The sequence below is a fragment of the Branchiostoma lanceolatum genome, chromosome 9 (genome assembly GCF_035083965.1).
Source record: "Branchiostoma lanceolatum isolate klBraLanc5 chromosome 9, klBraLanc5.hap2, whole genome shotgun sequence".
Lineage (NCBI taxonomy): Eukaryota > Metazoa > Chordata > Leptocardii > Amphioxiformes > Branchiostomatidae > Branchiostoma > Branchiostoma lanceolatum.
The window spans coordinates 18,428,333-18,447,357 of NC_089730.1; the positions used below are offsets into that span (position 1 = coordinate 18,428,333).

General features: G+C 39.5%; 2 protein-coding genes and 2 long non-coding RNA genes across 6 annotated transcripts in view; 1 reads left to right on the forward strand and 3 right to left on the reverse strand.

The window, feature by feature from the left end:
• Positions 1–347: 347 nt before the first annotated feature.
• LOC136442471 (uncharacterized) lies at positions 348–4,922 on the reverse strand. The gene is made up of 3 exons (XR_010757010.1): positions 4,495–4,922; positions 1,022–1,180; positions 348–436 (listed from the first exon to the last, which is right to left on the reverse strand). It is a non-coding gene; the product is annotated as an uncharacterized lncRNA (long non-coding RNA).
• A 120-nt stretch (positions 4,923–5,042) lies between these two features.
• LOC136442468 (pseudouridylate synthase TRUB2, mitochondrial-like) lies at positions 5,043–10,562 on the reverse strand. 3 transcript variants are annotated; one of them, XM_066439346.1, is made up of 9 exons: positions 10,433–10,562; positions 9,529–9,660; positions 8,928–9,047; positions 8,427–8,495; positions 8,214–8,275; positions 7,855–7,936; positions 7,436–7,508; positions 6,947–7,083; positions 5,043–6,463 (listed from the first exon to the last, which is right to left on the reverse strand). In XM_066439346.1, exons 2-9 carry the CDS (start codon positions 9,653–9,655, stop codon positions 6,168–6,170), a joined length of 966 nt encoding a protein of 321 aa, XP_066295443.1. In that variant the 5' UTR covers positions 9,656–9,660; positions 10,433–10,562; the 3' UTR covers positions 5,043–6,167. The 3 variants fall into 3 exon arrangements, with proteins under 3 accessions (XP_066295443.1, XP_066295441.1, XP_066295444.1); XM_066439344.1 differs by having other exon boundaries at positions 9,529–9,663; positions 10,433–10,555; XM_066439347.1 differs by having other exon boundaries at positions 9,529–9,699; positions 10,433–10,546.
• Positions 10,563–10,717: 155 nt separating this feature from the next.
• The window catches only part of LOC136442470 (outer dense fiber protein 2-like), a 35,122-nt gene continuing 26,814 nt past the window's right edge, over positions 10,718–19,025 (forward strand). The window contains exon 1 of the mRNA XM_066439349.1: positions 10,718–10,893. The gene's annotated coding sequence lies outside the window, so the exon portion shown is untranslated. The remainder of the gene's footprint in view (positions 10,894–19,025) is intronic.
• Positions 14,588–18,093, reverse strand: LOC136442224 (uncharacterized). Its single transcript, XR_010756982.1, has 2 exons — positions 15,861–18,093; positions 14,588–15,625 (listed from the first exon to the last, which is right to left on the reverse strand). It is a non-coding gene; the product is annotated as an uncharacterized lncRNA (long non-coding RNA).

Genomic DNA, 19,025 nt, shown 5'->3' on the forward strand with positions numbered 1-19,025 from the left:
GAGTTATTTGAGTCATACACATGGAACGTTATTGCACAGCATTTCTCACTCCAACAGCGTTACATATAGTCGTTCTTATGTGAATTAAAATGAATAGCGACAGGAAAATAAAAAAGATGATAAAAAATTACTGATATGAATCGCTCTTTTAAAGCAGGTGGTCGTTTGAAAATGTGAAAATAAATTTCAAATGTCGTTTATACAATGTATGACATTTTGCACCGATTCGCATTCCAGCTGCTTGGTGATGAGTGTACACAAAACAAGCGATAGATTCACTTCCCCTTTGCTCCAATATACAGCTACTGAGGTTTAGACCGGACCCCCTTTATGCAACTCATATCTGCAAGCAAGTTCTTGTCCCCTGAGCGTTCACATGGCACTGACAGGCCGCATGTGGTCGGGATGTGTCTTCCTGATGTGTCGCCGAAGTTTTCTGAAAAGACACAAGAAACCAAGTCAGACATCTTTGGATGAAATAATTAATATTGGCTTGTCTATAGGAAACTAAATATTGTAATTCATAGACAGACATGGACAACACCTGGCTAAGATAGGTTGAGGGACAAATCATTTTCTCAAAACAGGTGGAACGTCTAGGCCTGTGTCTGCATCGTGTACTACAGATGTAAAACACTCGTGTTAAAAAGGTCTCACATTATTGTACCGTATACAGTAGAAGCACATGGTGTAACTCATCAGTGTATCCTACCAAGGAACTATTAACTTACATGTAATGTATCCTTCCCAGCAGGTAATACACCTGGTTAAATCTCTCCCCTGCATTGCACCTTACACAGGTAACTCACCTGTACTGTATCCTACACACCTGGTGTTTTTGTAAAGATAACATATTCTCAGGTAATACACCTGGTGTAACTTCTCTCCACTGTCACTGCATCCTATACAGTTAACTCACCTGGCGGACCCCTCACCTGTACTGTACACTTCCCAAGTAACTCACCTGAACTGTACGATACACCACGAGGAAACACGTCTGACGCAATATATAATGTATCACCTGTACTGTATCCTGCCCAGACAGATGAAACACCTGCTGTAGCTGCTGGGTTTCTCCGGGTCGGGCGGGGCATGTGTCCCATGATGCTCCAGGGCCTGCCCCAGAGTGAGGCTGACGTGGTGACAGTAGCAGCAGGTGTAGCCCGTCATTCGCATGGAGCTGATTCGGACAACAGAACATTGACATTGACAAACTTCACCCATTCTGAAACTTTTTTTTTAAAATCTAGCAACTACAGTCTCTTCACATACACTAATTAACATGATCAAAATAAAATGTCTTAATTCATATATGGATAATTAATGACAGAAACATATGTCGTGGAATGGAATCGGACAACCAAACATTGACAAATGACATAAAAAAGGTCTAGCAACTGTAATCACTTTGAATTAGAATATGCGCTAAAGAAATAAAAATCAAATGTCTAATAAAAGTTTATATCATGTGGATAACCAATCATTATACTTTCTGACGGAAACATATGTCATGGCATAGAACAAACCTTTTTTCAATTAACATATGACCCACAATTGTACATTCAATCACTGACAAGAAAAATATTGGTACCAAGAAAAAACACCAACGCTCGTTCCCCTAGGCCTTCCCTGATCATGAGTCACAATGGACTTCAGGGAAAATACTCGAGAAAACGACACGGGCAGAGACCGAAGTGACAGCACGTTTTGATAATATTTGTTTTTTCCTGCTAAGTCTATTTGATGTTTCCGTTTTTAGTTACACGGGAACATTACATGTTTGCGGTCGCTGCCTGCAACAACACTTGTACAAACCACGGTCTGCAGCTGAATAGGACCATGGTATCCAGACAGTAGGTCGAGGTTATGTTTGATTTGCGCCATTTAGAAATTAGGTCATGAAAGAAAAATTTGCTGATTATAATCTAACATTTCACGTCGAAGGAAAGACAAATCGCTAGAACTAGATTTATGATAACACTATTCTTCTTATCAAAGACATGTTAATTTTCCATGTTGCACAACTTACTTGAAATTCCTGTCTCCACTTCAGCTCTTTTATTCTTATAACTTTAACATTTGCCAAACGTTCTGACTAGGCTCTACAAGACTCCATAGATCGCTGGAAAATTAGTGACAATTGGTCAAATGGACAGATGACATGCCAGAGAAGTTAGCCGCTCCCAAGGTTGCATTATGTACTACCAGGCCAGCTAACTTCTCTGGCATGTTACTTATATTTAGCTAATTTCTACTATCACGTTCCATGTATCTATGGAGTCTTTGAATCGGCTCACCCACAGTTACAGTTATCTTTATAGAGCAAACAAATTACGGCAGTGAAAGCGCTCTGGTTCTTTAGACCAGACAGAATCGGGCCAGTCGTCTCGCCACCTGATCGTGAATCCCCGTTGTTTGTACAGTCTCTCTTTCAGAGGCAAGTGCGTGGTTGTCTAAAAACACTTTCCTGTCGTCTGAATGGACAGTTGACGAGTCTTAAACAAGTGTTCATAGTCGGGGATAACAAATAGTCCCCAAACATGACGACCGTATGTATGTAATTACTTTGTCCTTCCCATGTCGTTAGCGTCTATCTAAAACCTATTAGCGAGTCCCGAATAATTGTGTGGCCTTCAGACATATCGCCGGGACTACTGGACCTCTAATCGGCTCACTCGTTTGATATGTTAGTTCGACTTATGTCGGCACATGTCTAGGTAATCATTCAGTGGAGACTTGCGATGTACACAAAGTTACCGTATTGACACTGGTGTTGAAAATCAACTAAACAATAGGTTCCCGTTTAACTTAAATTAAAAAGTAAACGTTATGACCCAAAAATCATATTTACAAATTACAGACCTTGTATTTTTTTTTCCCGTGGCGTCTAGCATGATAGTATGATTGAAATCCAAATGAAAAGGTCAATCCCAGAGGTTTTTCAGAAATAGAGGGAGGCGGTACATAAAAGCTCACACCTTAACGACATAACACCGTTGCTAGGTTACCGCACGACCTGAGAAACATCTTCCCTAGCAACCGTTCCCTGGCGATAATACGAAATACACAAATATCTTGAGGTGGTATTACTCGTGCTTGTGTGCAAAACACGACTTCGTTCTATACTTTCAATAGTAGGTCACGTTTGTAGGGAAACTACAACAATAGTGGTCCTTATTTTTGGAACCCCACACGTGGCAGGCCCTTAGTGACCAAAGAACGCCAAGTTTTACATGTACATGTATGTGCTGTGGACGGACAGACTTATTTGTTCTACATGCAGATTTATGAAGAAGAAGAACTACTGTGGACGGACAATCTTATTTCCTTCCTAAGCTTCAAAAAGTAGCTCTAGTTTTTAACGTAAATTCGTTAAGCTTGATATTTGTAACTTGATGTGTAATAACGATATTTTCGGCTCAGGTGAACGTAAAAGTGACTACTATGACTGTTAGAGCTCCGTCCCTTCTAATCTCTTACGTTGCTGCTAACATTCAAAGGTTCTCTATAGGCTATAATCACAAGATCTAGATCTCGAAAAAAGCTTTCAGGCAGTCGTTTCAGGAAACGATTTCTAAACGCTCAAGAACAAAGCGGTGCGTGGGCGCATAGATATGGTAGTACTTACAGCTGAACATTTTGGCAGGAGAGACCATATCTCACCCGCTCATGCTGTGTTGTACATACAGCCGTTACTGAAACGATATCCATACTTACGCCAAAGCACGTGTGTGAATATGTGCTTTTTCATATATCTTTTATACTAGACCCTCATTTTAGTAATCCAATGACTATAGAAAACCATAAAACAGTACTAGTCATTCAAGGACAGGCCTGGGTTGTGCATCAGGCTACAACCAAAAAAGGAATAGGAATTCGCTATTTTTGTCCTATTTCACCAAATCGCCATAAATTTGTAATTTTACTGGAAGCAAGGAGGTTATAGTTTACAATCCTTGCTAGAAGAGACGGGTTGTTAAACCGAAAGGCGACCACAAATCAAATCATAGAGACCTTCTTAGTCCTAAGATAGGTTTATGGCAGCAAATTGAGGATGGTTATTCTTGTGCTGGACGTGTCTAAGAAATTCAAGCCATCTTGCGACAGAACCGTTTCGGACAGATCCTTGCTGAAATTTGGATCCGTCATAGCATAGCCTAAATAGCATAGCCTATATCGAAGCACAAAAATTGCACGACGAATTTGACCGCACCCTACAGACACAGGATATATTCTACTCAACTTTCTGAAATAACCAAACCACCTGATATAAAATCCCTCTATCTAATCAAGAAATTGACAGGCTCTCACCTAGAAAAGTGCACGCTCTACAATATTGCTGTTGTAACCTACAATCGAAGCACCGTGAAAAATGGCACGACGAATGAATGTGACCGCATCTTACAGAGACAGAACATATTCTACGTACCTTTCTAACCGACCCACCTGATATCAAGCCCATCCCTCTAATAGAAAAAGTGGCAAGGCTCTCACCTGGAATAGTGCTGCACGTTCTACTCTTATCAATATCTCTGCTGTAGCCGGGCGAAGTACGACGTACTTGAGTTTTGACCGGGACACAAGCCCACAGACATGTGCAAACGGAGCGGCCCAGCGCTACAGACGGGTCATGTCGGGAAGGTTTCAGGGCTTGTCACAAGTCTTTGTTGACTCTAAGTCGGGGCTAATTGACGACTTGAGTGAAAAAGTATCATTTAAACGTGGCGAGAGGAGTTTTCTTTAGACCAGGGTAAACCATCGCTTGGCAAACTCTTTTGTGTGTGGCGTTGGGCTGGAGCAAGTTAAGCTTTTGTTTGCTTTGTGCTACGATTAAACATAGACGTAGAAAACTAATCTTAAAGTAGATCATGACGGTTTCTACGACTTGGCCCCGAGATCTGACCGCTAGGCCCCCGATGTCAGAAAACGGAGCAAATCAGAAGTCTTCTTATCGACCTACGAAACAAGGACTCGACATAAGCAACTAGCGACCTCTGCTTAGAAAGATGGAAAACGACTTGGCAAACAAGAAACGTTTACAATAAAAATGTAATCGACATATATTCTAATTCTTTTCATGTTGTTGTTACACTTTGCATACTCTTTTCCTCACGTTACTTCTGTGGATTGCAGTCTCTCTTCAAAGTCTAAAAACGCTTCTTGAAAAGGAAACAACAACCCCAAAATACAATTACAGAAGCCTCTTTGTCAGTTCAAACTTATTTACCTTTCGTGGGGGGTAGACTGTAACTACAATGGGATATAAAAAGATCACTGTATTCTATGCTATATGTACGTGATACATATACCAAAATTGAAAGGATCAAACCTCATATCATACTGTCTTAAGGTACTTCACAGCTGTAAGAACAAGAAGTCTTAATCGTTCTTGTGTTTTCTTAGGTGTCAAGATAAGGACTTGTTCCTAGTAGCTTCTATTGTCGAGCGGCGTCCCGCGCAAACTTACAGTAACAAAGCAAATGGGCCGTAACGTCTGAAAACACGCGGCCATTACCCCAGACGGCGCTCATTAAACACTGTGTACATATAGTACATATAATAAGGGCCAGGCCAAGGTAATCATATGGATGACATCTGCACACACATGGATTTCTTCTCTTTAAGGCTTTAACATGTAGTTTTCTATATTGCATGACAAGAATCTTACATGGGGTGCAAGTAAGATTGCAAAGTTTGATAGAAAAGAGATGATAAGCAACAGAAAGCCATGGACACTTGACAGGTTTCATATGTTGTATTGATAGCACTGAATATTTTGTACAAACTATAAAGTATCTCTATACATACTTCTTGATTCTGGTAACAATGTTCGTGCTCTTGTTATTTCAAAATAAAACATATACATGTAAAATATGCTTTTCCCAGTCATGTTCCTTCACTTTTATACTCTAGCTCTCACACCAAATAATATCTGGCCAGACTCCATCCCATTGTATTTTAACCTTTAGTACACTGAAGTAGCCATTTGACTACCAAGTTTCCTTTGGTTCTGAGATTATTAGGCAGCAGGGAGATTAAGTCTAACTGGGAAACGATTGTACTTTTGAGCCAATAGTTTCCCACTCCTCACTAAGATATGACCAAGGATAATATCAAATGATATCCAAAGTCTTGGTATCTGACAGCAGCAGCATCTACATTGTTTGTCATCTGTCTTCTTCATCTTCATCTACTTCATCTTCACTTTGAAATTCACTGTTTTTCCTAGCAAAGTTGTCCTCAGGTTTGAGCTTCTTCCATGACACCAAATGTCTGGACCTCTCGATGGCCTCTGCCACGTACTCGTATCTGCAGTGTTTTATAAGGAGTGCGTCGTCTGCGGTGAAGTACCCGTCTCGTGTCCGTCGGACTTTAGTAGATACGGCTGTGGACCTGAGCTCCAGCCCAATGTCGTGGATGAGCTGTCTCAACCACTGTGGGGTCTCATGGACACACTGGATCTCTGTAATGATAAAGGAGAAAACCTATGGCTTAACCAAGCAGAGCAGAACACAGGTTCAAGGATGAGAATAAAAATAATCATGCTGTAATAATCTGAAGACGATAAACTGGATAGTGAGTGAGTGAGTATGTTGATCTTAGCATATAGTATATTATACACTAATACATGTATCTAGAATGGCACACCAAAAAGGAAACAGCTGTTTTCTTTTTGTGGTAATATCTTAAAGTTGTTCCTGAATACTGCAGAAAGCAACAAGGTTTTTCCCTTGGCTGTCAGATATGCAGTCTTCAGAGGCTACCACCCATTAAATTTGGGTATTTTGGATTGTATTCAATGTATCTAGGTAAAAGCTCTAGTATATGTGATGAAATATACTGTGCTTTACATTATGAACTGTAAGAAAGATCAGAGTATCTCTGCATGTGCACTAGTAGTAGCTATAGCATAATGTGTGTTAATCCTGATTCCATCCCTTCTTACCCAGTGTGAAATGAGGTGGTTGATACTCCAGACACCTCATGGCCAGCACCAGGGGAGGGGAGTTCATCCGAGGTCGCAGCAGACCCTGACAGGCTAACTCATACGCCTCTTGGCTCTGGATGTCTACTCCTGCATATCTTGGTTCCAGGACAAAGAGACAGACATCTAAGGCTTGGCTTTGAGAAAAAAACACCACTACGAATTCTAGATCTTTAACAAAATTTTAAGAGTGAAATATTTCTACAGCTAAGATAAATAAAAAGGAGATGCATTTTGTATTGTCTGTCAACTACACTGTACAATGTATGCAACTTTACAGATACTGAGTATAGGTTTAAAAGCTGCTTTTAAACCTATACTCAGTATCTGTAAAGTGAGGGCTTACAATATGTAGAAATTCTAGACTACAGTTTTTTGAGAGCAACTTCAACAATTTGAACATCACATGAATTGAAAATATGATCATCTTGACTTAAATCGTGGTCTTACTCTGTGGTGAGGTTCTGGTGGCTTCTCTGTAGGTAGGACACAATCCTGGCCAACTTCTCACCACTGATGTGATCTGCAGTTTCAGGGATACACAAAGCCTACAGTATTACATGATTTGTCAATGGTATGGCTTTGCTAAGTTGAACCTTCTTCCTGCTACCTAATTCAGTAACAGTTACAAATTTGGTGCTAAAAGTCAACTTCAACAGGGCGAAGGTTAAAAATAACTTACATTTAGAACAGAAAATGTCCACACATTGTTTTTCATACAAAAAAAGAAAGAAGAACCGGATCTGCAGGCAGTTGAAATGTGGCAAAGAATGAAAATAATGAGCTGACTGGACCTGGGGATTAAAGACAGATAACAGAAACTTTGTCAACAATAGAAAAGAGAATGATATTGATGGATTATGGCTTACCATATGTTGTTCTCTCCAGCACCTTCCCTGACACATCATGGTTGTCTGTCGCCATACCAAACTTCCCCTCCACAATGTATTGCTGAAAAATCATGTATACAAACAAATGATATTACACCAATAGCAGTCCTGACTCTAATTGAATTTGTGAACGACTTAATTACAGCACATTGTGGCCATGAGACAACGCGTGTACATACAACCATATTTATAACTCCTACATGTACAATCAAAATGATTCTATGAGCCTCAACTACATGTATGTATTGTACGTGTGGTTGATGCTGTTATATGATAGATGTATTTCCTACACACACATATACACACACACACACACAAACAAACAGATTCTGACTTACCTTAGAGTAGTGAGCGTGAAACATGGCACGGACCTTCTTTATCCCGTCTCTGATGCCTAAGACTGGAACAATAAACATCAATCAGCCATTTGAAGTTGAATCCATTGAATTTCATCATCAACTTGAAAAGGGTCATAAATGAGGTGCAACTTATGCGTGAATTTACAAAAATTTGCGAATGCTTGGTGCACAGTAAAAGAAAGTGGTTCTCACCTACAACTCCAGAGGACAGGGTGTCCAGGGGAAACTGACAGTATATTGGTACTTTTTCATGACCTTTCACTGAAACAGTACAATAAAATTGATTTAATCAAAGACTTCATCATTTCCTCTGAAGTTTTAGATTTTAGATCATACAGTGTATATCATGATATGTACATTTCATCATTACAATTGTATTAGATATAATTTTAACACAAGGCTACTGACTTATTCTAGTCCAAGACATCAAAAATGACTTATTGGTTTGCGTAAGCTACTTAAAAAAGGTCTATAATAGTACTATTGTCCTTTGCTATGTAAATGAATTTATATTTGCCTTGTAGCTGCTTGTAAAACTGTATTGTGCAATGTTCAGTCACCAGATCTGAGCTCTTTGTAATTCTCATAGAGTTTGGCTAGCTGGGTATATGTCATGATACAGACAAACGAATGAATAAAATGAAATCAAGACATCCCTGCTGCATATGTGGATCAGTGTACAAACTTACTGACCTAGTGGGTGTTTGGAGAGTGACGGCACGTCCACTCTGGTCAGCTGGTTTGGGTCGTCAGGGGAGGGGAGTAGCCTGTAGTCGTGTCTGTGTGGGACCCAGGGGAAGGTGGCCGTGATCTCTGAACAACAGGGAAGGAGTCAAGATATCAAACTGGTATCATCTTCATCTGATGAAGTAGAACATGTAGTATTTTCATACCTGTTACAAAGTAAACATCATAAAGCAAAAGAGATTAATACAAGAACAAAACAAGAGATGAGAACAAAATAAACAAAAGCAGTTATTTGCTTCAGTCTAACGGGAACATATCATATGTAGCATAAGACTTAAACAGTCCAGGCTGTTTAATATGAGCCCTATACAAGTAGCTACTAGTATGTGTTGCATGAAAAGCGCCCTCTGGTGTTCTATTGATAAACTGCAAACACATAATAGCACACCTTCTGCTAAAACTTTCTCTCCCTCTAAAAGAATTTAAATCCTCATATCCATTCATAGTTTTAGCTAATCCAACACGCCTTAATAATATTAAAAAAAAAAAACAACAGTCAAACAAAACTGGCAAAATCACAAGTTATTATCTTTATGACACTACAAACCTTTCCCCAGGTTTTCCTTGAGGCTGACAATCATCTTGTTGACGTTGAGCCCTGGCGGTTTGTACACAGCGAACACCCCGCTCAACCGGGATGCCACCTCCGCCGCGGACTTGGTGGTCTGGAGCATCTCAACTGCTGGGTTGGGTTGATACAAATGTGACCTGTGTTTTTCTTTATTTATTGAACAGCAAATGATATTTAAAAAAGATATGTCCAAAAGGTCATGACTGTAAAATTTAAGGTCTTTTGCGATTCTCAGTACGCATGAGCGAGGTCAAAGATAAGGCCTGACTTGTAAGCTATTGTCGTCTTGAGCATTGTCTTGATTCGCAGTCATAACAATATGTCTAGACATGTTTTGTTTATGTCTCAGGGACCTTCACCTTTGAAACAGTACCCGCAATACACAACGATTGGCATGCGTATTGGAATTGCTATTGACCTTATAGTTTGGTCGCACTTCACCTATGGCATATCAGTAGTACAGACCCTGAAAAGGATTTTAGGGACTGGGGACCACATAATAAACCATCACTATAATGAAAGAAGTCAGAAATCATGTTTTATCAACAAAGTGCAAACATAATTGACTACAAGATCAATAACAACCATGACAACACTTGTTGTAAGCATTGGCATTTGCGGATACCTCCTTATATAATTTCACCTTATAAACTTTAAGAGCTGTTTATACAGCATGATTTACTTAACTTGCGTTCATGATCTGAAGAAATTGCTGTACAGACAAGAAGATAAATGGGGAGGGGGGCATGCCCCAGAATCTTGCATGTCAATATTTAGAGCATGTTATTGGCACAGAAACAACTTTTATATTGTTAGCTATTACACAGGTATATCTGATATGTCAGTTAACGAAAAATCGGCGAATAAACGGAAAGAATACCTCATAAAACTGTATTTTTTTTCCTTCCAAAATATGTTTACGAATACACGGGCGCCGCCATGTTTGCCGCACTGCCTGACGGGAAGTCTAAGCACTTTTTCGCTTTTTAACGTTACAAACAATCACCATACGTCATATCTTAGCATAGTATGGGAAATTTGAATAATTTTTGCATACCAATATGCTGCTGTGATCTGTTTTGGTATATCCTCGTGAAATCTTTTGTAATCCGGAATTCAAATTTTGGGAACGTGACGTCATTACAAAATCGACCAATCAGCGTCTGTCCTGGGGCGTCCCAGCTGTAGCGGTAAAGAACAACCTCAGGAGGTGTGTAGGAGGTGTAGGGCGGTGTTTGGGGCCAAAACCGGCCAGTTTTGGGCGTCTGGGAGGCTTTTCTGCACCGACTGACAGCGCCAAGAAGATTATCTGGTATCTAGAAGAGTCCAAACACACCCGAGGTAAGTGTGGTGACCTTCGCGCCGCCCCGAACTGTGTATTCTCCAGGGTGAAAGTGATCGATCAAAGTTAGACACCGCCATCGGGTCACCTTCAGATAACCTGGTCTCGCCCCGTTTCCATGGCAATATATCTGCAAAATCGAACGTTATTTGAACGGGATTTAGATCTCATAATTACTGTGCCGACCTTGATCTTGTAGGGAATTTGAATGCACTTGGCGTATGGTTTTGCGTTGGCCAGACGACACACCCATCCTCATATGATTCTTCGCGTTGGCGTTGTCTGCAGTCGTGTACTGAGTTAGTGGTGGCGCCAGCAGAGAATCACAAAATATTAATATTTTCCTCTTCTAGTTCATTTCCTACAAGCTGCTAGCTTTCAAAATTGCCAAAAAGACTTTGGAATGTGAAGTATTTATGTATTTAATTACCATTATCTGTAAATAAATTGCACAGTTCCGGTGTAATGGTACAACAATGAATGAAAGACCTTTATTGTGCATTCATGCCCCGAGGGGCTAGGTACAGGTCGTCTAACTTAACACATGGAACATACAAGGACATAATACAACAATACAAGCTGTAAACATATAGTGTAGACAAAACGTGTTATTAAACTAAGCTAGTCCAGTAGAGTCGACTTCTTCTCGCTTCTTTGTACATGTGTAAATATATGAGCAGACAATATTTCTAATACAAGGATTATCCAGGCGTAATAAATATATGAATTTGTCTGTTGCATTAAGATATTCGAAATATGGGAATTTTTCTTTAATAAGGTTAAAAAATACACTTCTTTCGCTATCGTATAATTTACAGTCTAGGACGAAGTGTTGCTCATCTTCTACTCGATTTAAATTACAATGTTGACAAAGTCTATGTTGTAGAGGCGTGCGGTTGTGCCTTCCTGTTTCGACATGTAATCTGTGACAGCTAACCCGGAGTTTAGTAGTAGCCACTCTGTGTTTGATGTTGCTAATGGATAAATACTCTTCTTCTTTATACAATGACTTAAACAGACGGTACGTTCGGAGTTTGTTGCTGTAAGATTTATCCCTGTTATCGTTGTGAATTTCGGCTGAGAATGTTTGAATATAGATGTCTTTTAATCGTTGACTAATGGAGTTAATGATATGTGAGAAATTTGTTGCTAAGGATACTTGTGGGCTCCAAACAAAGGCATAACCGCATTCCTCTAGCATGTTACGGACACCGGACGCCCAGCATTTTTTGCCATTGGCTTCTAATTGAAGTTGGCATAACAGGGCGTCGGCTTGTAAACTGTCAGCTGGTACGTTGTGGCGCATCCTAAGAAAGCATTTAATAACAATGCCAAAGACAAACAACGTGTTTGCGGGGTGCTTGTCTTTGTTACGTTCCATCAACAATCTAAACGGCCCTAAATGTTTTCTTAATGATTTTGTGGTAATCCAAATTCCAACGCATCGTATCAACAACTTGATGTTCATCTAGGGCAATCGATTTAGCGAAGGGGAAATTTTGAAACGATGATGTGCTAAAAGGGAGCGGTCTAAACTGGATGTAAAGGAATCCTAGTCAACTCGCCCCAAGTCCAACTCGCCCCAACTATTTACTACCAACTCGCCCCAAATTAGTGCTTATCAAACTTGGTCTTATACTGATTTTATATGCATGACTCCTACTTCTGAATATTACTTTACATTTTAACAAACCTCGTGACTCTAATTTAACATATTTTTTTCGCTGGGCACGTATTAGCAACGAACTCGAGATTCGCTGGCGGACCCGGTTGGCATGTCGGCCCGCCGTGTCACCATGCACGGCCGCTAGCTATAGTCTCAAGCATGGCGATCCGAAAGACTGTTGGCTTACCGTATGTGCTAGGAAACTAAGCGTCTTTGAGCATATACTTGAATCATAATTTGAGTCAGCAGTGAGCCATGCTTGAGATTAAAGCGAGCGGGCGCAGGTCCCGGTGAACCCGGCGTGCCGCTCGCTACCTGACCCGCCGACGCCCCCGGCATTCATGGGTGTTAAATGCCGAACAGAGAAGAGAATGTTAAGATTTAAGTCACGAAACTTTGTTAGCATGTAAAGCAATATTTAGAAGTAGGATATATGCATATAAAACCAAGTTTAATAAGCCCTGATTAATATATAGAATTGGGGCGAGTTGGTCGTAAATAGTTGGGGCGAGTTGGACTTGGGGCGAGTTGACCTGTTACCGATGTAAAGCATCCTACCTGACTGTAGACTCTACTCTACTCTATTTATTTATTTATTTAAAAAAAAAAAACATGCCCTGCACTACTTGTTTGTACATTTGTAAGTCAGCATGGTATTTAGAAACGTCCAGTTTGTGCTGATTTCTTTTCATGCAATCTTTGATTTTTGCATAATTTTTTCTACAGACTGAATGTGTGAAACTGTTTTACAGCGTTTAAAATGCTTTTACTTAGCTTACTGCCACTGCCTCAGTAACACTAGCAGGCTGCCTTGAATTGATTAACTGACAATAGTGACATACACAGACTTTGGGCAGTGGCACCACTTACTAATGTCTTCAAGCTGAAAGTTGTACTGAGACAGAGTAGTACTGTGTTAGTGTGTATATTCACCTGGAATATTCACCTTGAAGCTCAGCCAGTCTTCAAGCTGAAAGTTGTACTGAGACAGAGTAGTACTGTGTTAGTGTGTATATTCACCTGGAATATTCACCTTGAAGCTCAGCCAGTAGGTAATAAGCCCTGCAACAGTCACCACGGCTAGTACTCTGTTAGACTTAGAGCAATGAGGCTGTCAAAAAACTCCATTCCAGGACTCAAAATCATATTTTGAAATCATTATTTTTGGTCAGGTAACATTAGTCCGCACATATATTTTGTTAATGTAGATGTAACTAATAATTGATAAATGTACTCATTGGTCATTTGGTTCAAGACTACAAAAACATCTTGCTCCACTTTGCAATCTTAGGACTATCTGGTTTAATAGATATCTTCCTGACAGTGTGTTTTAAAATAAATCTATTCTCCACAGAAGTTGATGCAAACTTAAATATGTAATTGATTACCAATAAAGCTTGACAAAGAAAAATAGCCGCTTTTATTAATATAATAGACAAAGTAGATGTACATGTATCTATAGCCCCAGGGCTAGTGCTGAATAATTCAGGTAGCATTATGAACAAGGGACTATAAACACATGTAAAATGCAGCTCTGTCCGTCAGCTACCTGTCGCTCCTGACAGATGCCGGACTGTGGGCAGTTCATCTTTGTTTCTACAAGGTCATGTGCAGAATATTCATGGTGGGGCGCTTTGGGGGAGAATAGCATAAGATACGAAGTTGTCGTTATGACATTTTTTGTTTGTTTCAATACCTGTACACTACACTGTACATACTAGTAATATTAGGTATTCCAACCAAAATTTCAGAGACACAGTACAATGCAGATTTTTACTGTTTCTGAAAGAGCTGATCAAGAGAAGTAAAATACTTTTTAAATGAAGCAAATATCTTGAACGGTTGCTGAGATATGGCTCCTTGAAGTTGCCAAAATCTGTCCTCACAAACGGCCGGCCGCGCGTTAAACATGAAAATGAACAAAAATGCCTTTTTTGAGGGGTGATAAAAAGGTAAGTAAAGGCTGAAAAGCTTATTCTATCTTATAGACTTGTAATATGGACTACTTAGAATGACTCCATAAGGTCTCAAACTTTGATATCATTCTATTATGTTTTTTTTCACAGGGTCAAAGTATGCTTCTCACACCAAATTACTCAGGTGGCAGCGTGACCTTTGACCCCTGGAGAAGGAAAAATCCTCCAAAGTTCACACAACTGTATCATTTCACAGGAGCAACCCTGTCTTCCAATATTTCACACACAACAACACCCACTTGTGTTCTTTAAACAAGAACAATCATCTTACCTGTACTTATTCTAAAAAATGATTAAATTAAGTGGAAACAATTCACATTTTTGGTTGCAGCCTATGGTGTTTTGCCAGTATACATCAGTATTACAGTAACTGTGCCAGGCACCGGGTGCAATGTACTTTAAGACTGAGTATGATACTTCAAATACTTTTAAAATGTACAGCATTATGTCATCTTCTATTACTAGAAAATGTTACATCAACAGAATGTCAGCTATGTTAACTGCCTTAATAACAAGGTCAACTCAGTCAAAGTCAAAGGTAAGATTGCGTACATATGTCACATTATTTGATGAGTCATGATGTTACCATACATTAACAGCACAACTTTACACTTTCACAATACATGACATGTTTTTACTATCTTCTTTGGCTCTTTTTAACCATCAAGAGGTAAAATATTACTACGGGTAAACAATGTAAACACTGCATTTATGACACGATCAAACATTCAAGGTCAAAGGCTGTCTTCAGTAAACACAACGTACACAGATTTCTTGGATGTACATGCACATAGTTTTACTTGATTTATCTAATCATCAGTTGATACAATGTACACAACCTTTTATAAAAACAAGCTTACTTTTAACCCTTTTCTATGATAGCAACTGTCGTTACTATTTATTCTTACAAACTTAATACTCAGTCAGTTAGTGGAACTGGCTGCATAACTTGTCAACTTTCAGTTTGTCCTCCACCATCCAATATCTCCCTCCACTTATTGGCGTGACATCTACATTCTTCAAGACAAACTTCTTCTCCACTGGTCTTATATCAGCGACATCTGGGAGTTGCCAGTTGGTACATTCCTCCTGAAAAATACATTCTTTTGCTTTTAGTTATGTTAGTCCATCTGCATCAATGACGATCTATCCTAGTACAATGTACCACACCATCGTTCCACTGATTTGTATCACATATTTGTTTCTCAACTTATGACAGTCAAGTAAATGTGATTGTGAAGAAAGAATCAGACTGCATGTGACTGAACTCTGTAAGATACATCTAGAAAATCTGGAGTTAAGATTTGAACAAACAGATAAATACCTGCAACTGGATGAAAGAAGGTAAGTGTCACTGTTTCAACACCCTCTTCTACCACTGATCATGGGTACCAGGTTGGCTTGTCGTGGAGGTCGCTGTACCACACTGCGACAAACTCACCGGGTCAGTAGGACACTGGCTCTTGATAGTACTCGAGACAAGAATATAATATTTCAGGTAAGTACAGCAGTTTTATGATTTTTGCTACTCTACCTAGACCAGCAAAGTCAAGCAAAACACCCCATGGCACAAAAAGCACTGAAACAATTAAAGTTTAATTTCTGAACTTGCTTGTGCACAGTTGCCTTTGCTTTTGTTCCAAGCTCTGGGAATTGCTTTCTGTGCCATGCTGTAAAGTGATCCCAGGTGTACTTGTCACTTTTGTCTATCAGCGATACTACCTCTAAAACACCTGCAACTGTGTCAGATGGGAACTTCCTGCCAGGTGAGTCCAACAGACTCTCCAGTGTTTTACCTGACAAGGAAAATACGAACGGTTTTATCAATAACTTATCTGCATACTGGCAATTATAATCTTTTTTGTTATCGATGGTCATGAAAGTTACTTTGAACTTAATTATTCAATAACAACTTCCTAAATACCGTTGTAAGTTAAATGTAGCTTTCCTGTGATCACATCCAACCAGAAACCAATTAGTGGCTTAGCGACTGAAAATTATTTCTCGTTGCCCCTTTTTATTTACTCTCGTCAATAAACAAGTTCATAAATATTTTGAAAAAATTGGGCATAGGTTCGACGCTATGACCCCTAACCGGGGGCCAGCGGTGCCATCAAGTTCAACATATGAAAAAATACCCAAGTATTTTCCACTTGGAACTTGAGGCAAGGAACATTTTTTTCCTAAAAACAAGACTTAAATGCTGTAAAGAAATGTTCATGCAAAGTCAACAAATGATAAAAATACACAATGTTATTGTATTTTCCACTTGGAACTTAAGGCAAGTAACATTCTTCATCAAAAAAATTCTTACAGAAAGTTGAATTCTGTGAGACTTTTCAGAGATAATACTGCAATGGAATTTTTGGAAAAATTGGGCATAGGTTCGACGCTATGACCCCTAACCGGGGGCCAGCGGTGCCATCAAGTTCGACAAATGAAAAAAATACACAAGGTATTTCCCACTTGGAACCTGAGGCAAGTAATATTCTTTCATAGAAAAAAAATTACAGAACCTTAGATACTGATATGGAATTCAAAAAAAAAAAATTGGGCATAGGTTTCACACTAAGTTATAACCTTCAAGTTCAACAATCAAGAAACACAATGTATTTTAACTTGTGGCAAGTAACACTCTTTCATTAATGCTATGACCACTAGAAAAAATGCTAAAATACAGTCAAGCATTTCAATCAGCTGCAAGCCATAACAGTACACATACAATGTATGCACTCTCTTATCTATTTATTAACTTCTTGTATGAAAGTTGCAAAAAAAATACCATTCAAACTGTATGTCAGCACACCAAAATGCACAAAATTCTAGTTTACCTTGAAATTCCGGCTCCATGGTGTAGAAAACAATTCATTTGTGCCGCTCTATGGGCAAACTGCGCTCTAGCAGACGACGCGCAAGCTTGATTTTCGCGCGCTGGCGCGACGCGCGCGAAACGTAAACAAACCCTTTGTTTGCCTCAGTAAAATGGAGCTCGCGATTCGCGGACGTACATTCAAGGGAGAAACCGATTACATCATCAGAAAGCTCTGTTTTCTGCCGTTATTTTGACACCGGTGACAACTATGAACGGCTAAAATTTTACGTTCGTTTTAGAAAATGAAAATTTCAAAAATTTTTGAATCGCCGTTTCTACCCCGAATTTTCATGGTGTGTAGTTGTCACCGGTATCATTTTAAAGCTCGTAATCTGCTCTTGAATATGATGCTAGTTTTACTCTACTGGTGCAGAGGACGGCAACGCGCAGGCGCCGTAAACAAGGGAGTTTCCCCGGGCGCTGCAGACAAAATGGTGCCCGCGTTCGGCGAGGCGCGCGCCCCGGCCCACTCCGAGCCGTTTTCAACGGCCAATTTCTGGAGTTTTCGGGATCGTAGAACCCCAAGACCCACATTTCTGGAGAGACAAGTTTATATGCTTCATTTCCATGTACAACACGGCTATTTTAGGGGAATTATCTTTGCGCCGCGAACATGGAAAGATGGTAACAAATTTCACTGTCAGCCATGCGGTAGAACATTTTCGCTGTAGCGTTGGAATACCTAGTAATATTTTCCTAATTTGCGCTCTTTCTAAATTATAACTGTGTAGAAAATATCATAACAACTCAAATATCTTATGATTAACGCTCGACTTGAATTTGGAGTCCTGAAACAAATTTGAAAATTGACCAAAATTATTAATTCACATTTAAAGAATTGCAATTTTTTTCTGATTTTTTCACAGAAAACCCCATCCCAGGCCCAAATATACAAGTGCACTTGTAGGGCAGCTACCCTAACATATGGCATCAATCATAAACTTAATCATAATCAAGGCAAATGTTCCTGCCATATAGATCCAAAATCCCAGTCAAGCAACTTACTTCATTGATGAGACCATCTGTAACATTTTAATTAGTTCGATACCAACATGCAGACTATTACTACTATTAGTCTTTGTCCTTCACCTGGAGTTCCTGACGTGTTGATGGTTCCTCATGTAATCCTTATGGATGTTGGAATATCCAGAAAATAAGCTAGTTGATAACATAAAATTGCCAAATGACATCCGGATCAGATTATGTTGCCATATTTAGAAGGACTGCATCATTAAAATTATGTGTGATATATTATTATGATGGCTAAGTATTAGCCTATTAGTGTTACTGTGTATTGGTATAAGGAATACCTTCAAGAAATAAAAGAAAATATATCTTTCTTATAAAACAATTCCATGTTCACTTTGTACCTGTTGGCCTGAGTTAAAATGGTCTACAGGCACTAGAGGGTGCCTAATTATTTCCAGATGAAGCCTACATGGCGCCCCTGGCTGACTCATAAATGATATTCACGGTCGTTTAATGCTGCAAGGTTGACGATCTTTACTTGCAGGGAGGAAAAGTTGGGATGAGCACAATCCCCCCATTACTGACGTCTAGGGAGGTGGGATTACGTTGTATTTGGTGACTGCCACAGGCTCTCCACACTGTGGAGTC

Coding starts and splice junctions, on each gene's coding strand:
- LOC136442468 (XM_066439346.1), bottom strand. CDS start 9,655: ATGCTCCAGACCACCAAGTCCGCGGCGGAGGTGGCATCCCGGTTGAGC. Junction 8,276..8,426: donor CCTGTCCTCTGGAGTTGTAG/GTGAGAACCACT, acceptor TTATTGTTCCAG/TCTTAGGCATCAGAGACGGG. Junction 7,937..8,213: donor TTCACGCTCACTACTCTAAG/GTAAGTCAGAAT, acceptor ATGATTTTTCAG/CAATACATTGTGGAGGGGAA.